General features: G+C 30.7%; 1 protein-coding gene across 7 annotated transcripts; it reads right to left on the reverse strand.

Annotated features, from left to right (window-relative positions):
* Positions 1-2,661: 2,661 nt before the first annotated feature.
* On the reverse strand, positions 2,662-10,778 carry LOC148236274 (uncharacterized). Of its 7 annotated transcripts, none has more exons than XM_088182198.1 (6): positions 9,510-10,778; positions 8,828-8,948; positions 7,025-7,302; positions 6,539-6,962; positions 5,465-5,713; positions 2,662-4,225 (listed from the first exon to the last, which is right to left on the reverse strand). In XM_088182198.1, exons 2-6 carry the CDS (start codon positions 8,935-8,937, stop codon positions 3,211-3,213), a joined length of 2,076 nt encoding a protein of 691 aa, XP_088038324.1. In that variant the 5' UTR covers positions 8,938-8,948; positions 9,510-10,778; the 3' UTR covers positions 2,662-3,210. The 7 variants fall into 7 exon arrangements, with proteins under 7 accessions (XP_088038324.1, XP_088038323.1, XP_088038322.1 ...); XM_088182197.1 differs by having other exon boundaries at positions 8,828-9,171; XM_088182196.1 differs by having other exon boundaries at positions 8,828-9,171; positions 9,237-10,778.
* Positions 10,779-10,916: the final 138 nt, after the last annotated feature.

Genomic DNA, 10,916 nt, shown 5'->3' on the forward strand with positions numbered 1-10,916 from the left:
ATTCGCTGAGTTCTTGCAGAAATTTGTATGTCGCTAAGTAGTTTTGAGTTCCTGAACGTCTTCGAAATTGCGTCCTCTTCTGATGCCCGTTAGAGCCAGGATGTCCGCACTAACCGACTCACCTATGGCTGTCGCCATCCGGTTCCTTAATACGCTGGCATTTTACATTGATATGTTTAATGTCAGCTACGAGGAGCTGATCTGTTTAGTATCGTTAAATTTTAATATTTTTCATTCAATAATATGTATTGCTTTTTTGACTACTGTGACGCACTGTGATAACGTGCTCGGTTAGGTTGGTCTTAATATGAAGGTAAATAAATAAATTAATGTTTAAGTGAAAAGTATTTTTAATATTAAAATATTTTGATGAAAAAAAATACGCGTAAAAAAAACATATTTATTTTTTGTAATACATTAACAAAGAGGCTATATATAAAAATTTAAAAACTTAAATGAAATATTTATTGTAATTTGTAAAATTTTTACTTACTTTGCCAAATTTACAACAAAAAGGAATGCGAACGTTTGTTAACGAATGTTTCATTTCGCTTTAACTAATAAAATACATTATGTATCAAATATATATTTTTCATTTTTGAAGAATAGTTTTTTCATCGTGTCTTTATTACTAACCATAATTAAAAGGCAAGTACACCGCGTCGCCAGCATGTAAATATCGTTAAATTTAGATTCCAAGATGCTAATTTTTTTTTTTAATGTATCATGATTTCCTTCTACGACAATCACGACGATTTTAAATTGTAGCCCAGTCAGAACTAAGTTATAATCTGTTATAAAAAACTTATTCTTATTAGATTTCAGCATGAACTCTTCGAAGTTCGCAGTTGCGATAATAGGCTTATACTTGCTCGGGGTATAAAGAGAGTCGATCGCTTTATTAATATTTTTTATATAGTCGGCTAGACCTTTTTCGCACTTTGGAATTATACCAACGCATACATCTCGCGGATTTATACCCTTCTTAGAATTCAAATCCACGACGCCCTTAACTAGAGCGTTGAACGTGCTACCGTTTATTGTTATGCCGTCACATATCGGTTTTGTAAACTCTTCAGAGTCGATCCAACGCAAAAAAGGACCGTTAACGTCGTGACCTATTATACTCTTTTTTAATGTCGTCGATGCATATTTAATTTTTCTTTTCTCGTTCGTTATTAATTTGTACTTATAGAGTAAAAAATCAGTATATCTATTGATCGTTTTTGTGTTTCTGACGGCTTTTGACAGGGTATAATCAGGTATTACTATCCGTTCATACAACGCTAACATATCATTCCTGATTAATGATGGTTTATTTTTTACAGTCGCTGTCATATGATTTGGGTTTAAAACGTACCAAAAATCACCATATTCACGGGTACACTTGTACACTTCCGAATACATCTTCATTAACTCTCCGTCGCAAAAGTCGATTTTTTTACGATTCAATGTATTTTCCCTCTTCTCATTAAAAAACATAAGATCAACATCGTCTGTATATATGTGTACATATTTCGATTTGAGTATCCTCTCATCGTACTTGCCCATTTGTAGAACGTCTACGTATTCTTTAAATTTTGTTTTTTCGATACTTTGAGAATAATTGTACCTGAAAAAAATAGTATTACAACACTATTTCTTTACGGCGTTATATACAGTTCCGGCTCATTTTCACTCCATATATCAGAATATGATTAGTAAACCTTAATTTAAACATAAATATTACACAATAAAGCCAATAAATAGGTAATACTTAAATATTTTTGAGGTATTTATTGTTTTAGCAGCCTGTCTGCTAAATTTGTTCAATGCATAATAAATACCTTATGTTCTATTACCACTATGCTTTATTTTTTATCAGTTTACAATATGAGTTTTAAATAATTCCCGAATTACAAAATACTCTTTCTTGATCAAAAATGTTTTGATAAGGTTTTCGAGATACATATTAGGACATTTGCTTATTATCTGTTAGCGTATTCCAGCGTTTTTCTTTTAATGTTTTAGTGTTAGGATACAAATATTACAGAGAGTCTTGCTAAGCATTTATTTAAACCGTAGAAGGGCGTTGTCGACAATCAAACTGTTTTCGAAGAATTCCAGTTTTGGATTCCTGAACGTTTTCGAGAGTCACGATCGCGTCCTCTTGCGTTGTCCATGGCGCCATCCTGTTCCTCAGTACACTGACATTGCACGCTAAAAACACTGACTTCATACTACTGCGTGACACTCGAACACAAGCGAATAATTGATAGTTGCGAAGCGTCCGGTTTCTGTTCAAACCAAAATCTAACCTAAACGAATATAATGGTTTAATGGCTACTTTGTTCAGGTTAGGTTTTGGTTTTAACAAAATAAATTAAGAAAAGCGCAAATTATGTGGTTTCATTTCAAGGGTGTATGCGCGCGCGTGATCACACACACCACGGTAGTGTCACGAAGTTGGGGTATAAAACCAGTGGTTTTTGAGCGCAGCGCCATGTAGACTTTTTTTTTGGTTATTATTAATAAATATTGTGTTGTTTTCTTGACTATCATGACGCATTGTGGTAACATGTTAGGTTTGGATGGTCTTAATATGAATGTAAATAAATAAATTTATGATTCAATGGAATATTTTTATTATTGAAATTTTTTATGAAAAAAAATACTTATAAATAGAAAATATTTATTTATTATAATACATAAACATTACGATAAAACAAAGAGGCTACATATAAATAATAAAATTAGAGGTGGTACAAAATTAATAATTAAACATGTCAGTATTTGCGTTTCCTGAGGAATTTCCTCTAAAAAATTTACAACTAAAGGTGATTGTTTGGTAGCGAATGTTCTTTTCAATTTCAACTTCGCTTTATCTAATAAAATATATTATGTATCAAATATATATTCTTCATATCTGGGAAACGTTTATAAAACACTTTCTTCAACTTTTTAGTAATATTATTAATAAGCCCTTCAGATACCAGTTGGAACAGTTAATTTAAATTAAATTAATTCTTCGAAAGTTTTTTAAAATAAAAAAATATATATAATAAAATAAAAAGTGCAATTAAAAAATAAAAATAGATTTTTTGTCATATTTTGTCAGATGGCGCTGAAGACGAAGATGGCCCAAGGGCGTCACAACCCTGGAGCCGGCCCTGTTTACCAAATATATATTTTTTACTTTTGGGGAATAGTAGCTTCGCCGTTCTTTTATTACTAATCAAAATTAAATGGCAAGTACACCTCGTCGCTAGCATGTAAATATCTTGAAATATAGGTATGAAGTCCCATTTTTTTTCTATTATTTCTCTTTATTACAATCATGACGACTTTAAATTCCAGCCCGGTCAGATCCGAAATAATATTTGTCATTAAAAGCCGATTCTTATCAGGTTTCATTATGTACTCTTCCAAGTTCATAGTTGCAATAATCGGCCTGTACTTTTTCCGATCAATTAATGAGACAAATGCAGACTCGGTCGCTTTATTAATATTTATAAGATAGTTGTAGAGATGCAATTCTGGAAATAGACCGACGCACACGTGTTGGGGGTTTATACCCTTATGAGAAATTAAATCGACGATGCCTTCGACTAGAGCGTTGAACGTGTTGTCGTTTACATTTAAGCCTTTACATATTGGTTTAGTAAATTCTTCAGAATCAATCCAAAGCATCGAAGGACCGTTAACATCGTGACCTATACTACTTTCTAATATCATCGGTACATGTTTTTTTTTACTTTTGTAGAGAATTCTTTTGTACCATATTAGTAAATCATTAGTATAGATACTGATATTTTTCGGGTTTCTGACTACCTTTGATAGGATGTAATCAGGCTTCATTATCCGTTCATAAATCAATAAAGCATTATCACTATTGATATTTAGAGCAGTACTTAAAAACAGACCTATATGATTTGGGTTTGAAGCGAACCAAAAATCACCATATTCACCAATGCGCTTGTACACTTGATAATAATTATTTATCAACTCTCCGTTGCAATCGTCAAATTTTAGACGATTTATTATATTTTTCCTGATTTCGTCATGGCTGGCTAATTTACCATCTAATGAATTATTTATCTCATGCAATATCAAAAGTGTATAAACATCGTCTATATATATGTGTGCGTATTCCTTGTTGATAGCGTCTGGGTCGTACATTGTCATCGTTACAACGTCTACGTATTTTTGGAAATCTGTATTTTCAAGTTTTTGACGAAAATCGCACCTGAAAATTTTCTTAAATAATATTAATAATTAATAATAATAATATTAATATTATACCCTGATCCATTTAGAGTTGAATTGTTTTTGCTTCTATTTTTTAAAATAAAAGTCATTATTTTTAAACACCCAGTTTAAACAAATGTAAAAACAATTTCATTAAATTCATTTAAAACATATTTATTTGTACTAGATTATATTAAAATAAATATTTTTAAATTAAAAAAATAAATAAAAATGAAAAGAATACTACAATATCGAATTGAAAACATCATATTAAAGGAATGGAATTCTTTACCGAGTACATTTGGTGCAATGAAAAAGTTAGCAACTGGACTATTAACTATGTTTGGATCAATATATGCATGTAAGCAATTGTTTTCTTCTATAAATTTTATTAAATCTGCTAAAAGAAACCGACTTAGCAAAGAAATGACTGCAAAAATTATCCTCTAGTAAACAACAATTGATTTCCCATTAAATAAAATAGTTTTGTGATTATTATAAACATTAGTATTAAAAATTGTGCAATTATTATTTATTTTCATTTTGTAATTTTTCTAATAATATATTGCTGAAAATATCATTTTTACTGCCTAAATTAATTGTTAGATCCACGACTTCAAGTTTTAAAATTTTGAATTGAATTTTGACCCACTTGCTATTTCCAGCAATCGCAATGGAGATATAGCTTTTAACAAATAAAATGTATGGATTTGAAAATATTTTTTTTTTACTAGAGTACGCTCGGGATAAGGATTCCATTTTGTGAATGTTTTGTATACAGATATATGAGAGGGAGAAGCGATATTGACTTAAAATCTTCGTTGTCTCGTTTTCTCTTTTAAGGACATTTGTCGATTCGTCATCGCTGTTATTCATTTTTGAAATGCAGTGTGACACGGATGGTTCTTGATGTACTTTTTTAGAACTTATTTTAAAAAGAAAGGTAACAATTATTATGAAAATTAATTTTATTGTGTTTCGATTAGGTTAATTAATATTTTTAGAATAATGTCTAAACTCGGAAAAGAAAAACCATTTTCTGCCCAATCCAAGGAATTATAATGTCGAGCAATTTATAAAGGACTCTTTGTAATACCATTAATGTATATTATTGTGTTAATAAATTCAATACATGCAAAGTGTACCTACCAAATTAAATTAACGTGTATTTGAATAAATATATATGTACAGTGTAAGATTTAAAAATAAAAAAATAGGTAATAAATTGAACACTTACACCAATGGACTGTAATGGGATACGTAAACTGCTCTGTTTTTATCGTTCAACAATCCATGTTCGTACAGATACTTCAATCTGTGTAATTTTATTAAAGTTTTCCCCGTCCCGGCTGCTCCATGAATCATCGTAAAACTGCCATCGCTCTTCGACACCGAATGAAAAACTTCTTCTTGCTCTGGTGTAAGCAACGCCAGCATTCCTGCATGAAATTCGTCGACTAATATACCGCAACATAATACTATATACCTGAAATTAAATTAATGTTTGATTTATTTAATAAAATAAGGACCATTGCCAGAAAAGAGTTAGCAATTGCTTTAGTAATAGCCTTTAAAGGCAAGAACCATGACCACCCTCCAGGGGCCCACATTTGGGGCTGCTCGAGCACCTAAGGGTTGTCAATTATGCTTTTATGCAATTTCTAATAGTGTTAAATTAAATAAACACGTTTGCAAGTTGACAAAGAAACTTATCTCAGCACTCCAAAGAACGATGGTACCCGTATTCCTTCAAGTATAAATACCGAAGGATCTGCGCCGTTCTTTTTCGATCCGCAGTTCATTGAAATAACTCATTATATCTGAAATCCATATAATGAAGTCAGCTTAGTAAGTTAAAGCTTATTTATAATATATCCGCTGATATTGTAGGACTATTCCGCAGGTATTAAGAGCCTTAAAAAAATAAATTGTGTGACGTTTCTTGACACTGAAACGCAATCAGATATCGGAAGCCCACTTCTATGAAGAATTAAGATCCTCCTGCAGGTCAAGAAAACCCGAAATCACTGCAATCTCATCAAAATTTTCAAGACGTCCGCATACATTAAAAAAATGCGCGATTCATTGCTATTTCTATATCATTAATGAACATTAGAAACTGCAATGTTGATCATTGCGGTAGAGGTTTTATATCGTTCTCATAATAAGTTTTCAAACTTGACGAACTGATACCAATCGGTAAAGTAATTTAAGTATAGCTTTATAAGACCTTCAGAAAACCCAAAATTATATATATTTTTATAATAAAAATTAAAAAATAGACCAAAATTGTAACAATATAAATACACACCTATGAAACAATTCATAAAATAAATCCTTCTTTATCTTTATTCCGTTTGTTAAGATGCTCTCGAAAAACCAAGCATCAAAAGTTTTCTGATCGGATAGCGTTTCGGTAAAAACGTGAAAACCCTTTCTTTCTTTTTCGTTCTCCCATCGTGTAATTGGTTTTCCTTTAGCGTCCTTCGTATTTTTAGTCAAGAAAGGCCAAAATAAAAATCTGTTAATTTTGTCTATCGATACATTGCTATTGTTTTCTATGACATCCCAGTGGTTTTTTATTTGCTGTATGCCCTTTTTTTTAGCATATTTAATAAGATCACCTGTAGTAATCGCTATGCTTTCGTTTTTGGTTTCCTTTTTTAACTTTTCAAGTTCGACTTTGGAAAAATTGCAGGATGATTTTATTTCTATTAAAGTTACGTAGTACTCGCCTATAAAATAAAGATATTTTGAAACATTTTAACGATTACAGACACGTATAAATAATTCATACCCTTATATATATTGAGAACTACGAGGTCGTGCTCCCTATATATCAGTTTTCCTTTTGTATAATCTGTCGCTCCGGCGTAAGCGATTCCTTGAAATATGACCTGCCATAAAGTTCCTTTTACATCATCGGGCAGTCGGAGAGCTGATAATCTGTCATACGATATTCTTTCAGCTTCGGCTCCTTGCGGTTCTCCATTAGGCACGAAGGACTTTGGCAAAGAATACAGCAAACGTTCGTTACTATTTTCGAGAGGACGTGGAAATTCTCTTTCTGTATAACTAGAATTAATTCATTCGGTAAAGTAGAATATTATTTAATTGTTGCATACGTAATAAATGTATTTTTTTGACATTAATAGGTTAATGTGTTGATTATGTTTTACGCTTCTTTCTAAACAAATATTACATACGACAAATTCTTATCTAAGATAATATTTAAGAGCTTTTCAGTAAGTCAGCCGCGCGTTAAAGTGATTTGCAGAAGTGCAGTGATTTGTTAGTAATTTGCAGAAGTATGCGATGCGAGTCACTTTGGTTTTTTTCCATTGTATTGTGCATTTAATGTGTCTGTAAGCTATTGTACCTGCGCTTACCAAAGCACTGTAACAAAATAGCGTACAGCTCAGAAATGAGCCACGACATTGGGTTAATTTAGTATTTTAATCAATTATTGTGCTTAGTATATGTGTATACGTGTGCTGAATTATGAGTTTAAAGAGTTAAAATAATTATGATAATTAATATAAATAAAAAAATATTATAAACATTGACAAAATTAATGTTTTCAAATATTTTTTTTATGTAAATATGACAGACTTTAAAAATGTATGCGTTGCAAACAAACAATAGAAACAAGCGCAATATCAATTTTAAGCGCAGAGTGTAAGATAAAATAAATCATCTGAAAATAAATGAGACTGCAAAGGGTTAAAACATTAATTTTGCCAAATACATTTTAATCATATTATATAATTATCATACGCACTTGTTTAAAATTATTTTTGCGATATTAAAACTTAAAAGTAGTAATTGGTAAATCTGTATGATTAAATACTTTTTTTTATTAGTCTGATATTTAATTTTAATGTGTAATTACTAGAGACCTGAATTTTTCGCGATTAAACTATTTTTTTTCGCGAATTTCGTGCTGTTTCCATTCCCAAAAAGGGTAGTATTTATATAAATAGAACAGTTAGAATAAAATAATAATCTATCTTATATTCTAATATTTTATCCAGTTCCTTGGTATGGCCCATTTACCTAGTTATCGATAGCATATTATTTTCCCCTTATCTTACATATTTGCTAAACTCCAAAAACTATTCAGCGGCATGCATATTGAAAAAATGTTATCTATGATCTGCACCAATTATCGATAAATGTTATGCATTTATTAGCATACACCGCATGATTTTCCTTGGCACTAAAAGGGTTAAAACGTATTTGATCGGCCGGCCGAAGAAGTCGTTTTTTTATAAGTTTATTTAAAAAATATACATAGGTAGGCACCGTCACAAATGAGCGAAATTATGCAGTGTATGGTAATAATGCCAAGCATTTTTTCTGCAAATATAGATGCAATAAATATTTCTGAATTTTTTTTGTGAACCGCAATTTTTTATATGAACAATATTAAATCTAATTTATACAAGTAACTATACAAAATAAATAAAATAAAATTATGTCATAATTAAAAAAAAATACAAAGCTAGAAACGGACACCCGCGTCCTAGTGGCATTCATGTCGTCGGTCGTAAGCGAACGAAAATTTTACACAGTGAGAAATTTTGTCAATTGAACTTACTTTTGAATTTCTTCCTCGAACGATTGACTGCTTGATTCACGGTCAATGTTTTCATAGGCAGGTATAAAAATTCTATCGAATTCGAATTTCTTGTTCCAATTTCTGTTCATCGTGTTTAGCCCTTAAATGCAAGATTTTTCTAAATTGAAATTCAAAAATAAAAATAGTTTTATACTGTAAAATTATCTATATGCTTCGTCTTCATTATAACTCAGTTCTGTATTATAGTCAGTATCACTATCACAGATGACTCGGATGAACTTAAAAGACGTCTTTTTTTCTACCCGCCGGTATTTTAATTTCGTTAACTTGAGTAACTTTGGTCCATTTTGATGGGTATAATTCTAAATATAAAAACAATAAAAAATACATAATAATATAAATAGGAAGCGCGCGTGTTTTGACTTACCGTGCTTATCCAGCACGATGACGAAATGCAAATGACGCAATCAAAGTTTTAAAATCAAGTTGAAACACACAAAACAGTAGGCCAATATAATATAAACATCCCGCCCGATTCGGCACACCACATATATTTTTAGAACACTAGTAGTCACTACTATTTACATTGAACGTATTTATTCGTCCCGCCCGGTTAACAGGTTAAAACATAAGACCATACCACGTTTAGCAAATATTACAAAAAATAGAAATAAAAATAAACAATCAAGGGTAGACTAACCTTTTTGGAGTACACAAATTCATTTTCGTTTTATATCCACTAGCTCCAATGAAAATAAATGTTGAAATTCCCAAAAATGTAACACATCTGCACCCGCTGATTTTAAAAAAGAAATGGCATTATCATACGTACAGAGGCATCTATCGGAATAATTAGAAAAAACTAATATAATAATTAGAAGTTTGTTACACACTATGCAATAGAGTTCCTTTATTGAACGTAGACTAATTTATAAGCGCTTTAATAAATTGTTGCAGATTTGCTTTAGTTATGCGATTAGATATATCTTCCGAGTGAGACAGGTGTGCACCGAATGGTACTTTTTATAGTAAAAAGTAAATTATTAACTATAATCTTAGTTGATGTACTTATTATCGATGTACCTATACATCGATAATAAGTACAGATTGCAAATAATAATCACCTTAACTTTCGGCTTAGATCAGGGCTGGAAAATCAATCGATCGCGGCGTGATTTTAAGTCGATCTTTGCTCCATTCTTAAAATGTACTTATTTCGACAAAATTAACCCGAAAAAAATATTCGATGTGCTGATGTATCCCTGATAAAAAGGGAATATGTGCACCTTTGCGCATACTCCGCATCGGGTACTTTAATCCTCTACGGTAACTTCCGTTAATTTCGTTCTTTGGTTGTTGTTTAAATTTCATTTATGGATTATATTAGTAGTAATAATGTGTTCAATGTTTTCCTCTTAATAAAGCTATAATTGTTTTTAATTATTTTTCAGAAGTAATGATAGAACAATTTGATGACATATATGGCGAAAACGTAGAATTAGTATATATAAACAAAACAGCAAGTATTATCTTTTTATAAAGAATATACTACATAAATTTGACGTAACTAAATTTATTCCGTAAGAAAATGATTGCATAGAAAAAAATTGATAAAAACATTGATACATATTTTGCTACATCAGAGCTAAAAATAACCCATTCTTAGATATTTTGCCTATCGATTATTCTAGGTATACGATCACATATTTATAATCATTGTAAAATGTTGTCTATAAGATAACATCCAAGAAACTATATGTTTATAAGCTGGCCATTGGCTAATGTATTGCGAGTCGTCGCTCGGAGTGAAATGATCAAGGTGAATTTTTTTTGATGCCATAATGCTCCTAATTTCTTTTGTTTATTTACCTTGGTTCATACAACAAAAAATCAAAAAGTCAACAGCCCATGACTGACGTTTTAGAATAATAATAAAGTTAATTAAAAAATTTGTGTCTTCGCCAAATTAATATGTCATAACATTGTCAGTTCTCCGTGTGAATATTGTGTTTTGATTTTAATTATCGTACACAGTTTTTATGTTTCATAATTATTTTTTAGAAGCGATGAGCGAGCAATAAAATGACATAAAATGAAATAAAAATAA

This window comes from Plectrocnemia conspersa, unplaced genomic scaffold, assembly GCF_051122295.1.
Source record: "Plectrocnemia conspersa isolate PC_06_02 unplaced genomic scaffold, ASM5112229v1 ptg000003l, whole genome shotgun sequence".
NCBI lineage: Eukaryota > Metazoa > Arthropoda > Insecta > Trichoptera > Polycentropodidae > Plectrocnemia > Plectrocnemia conspersa.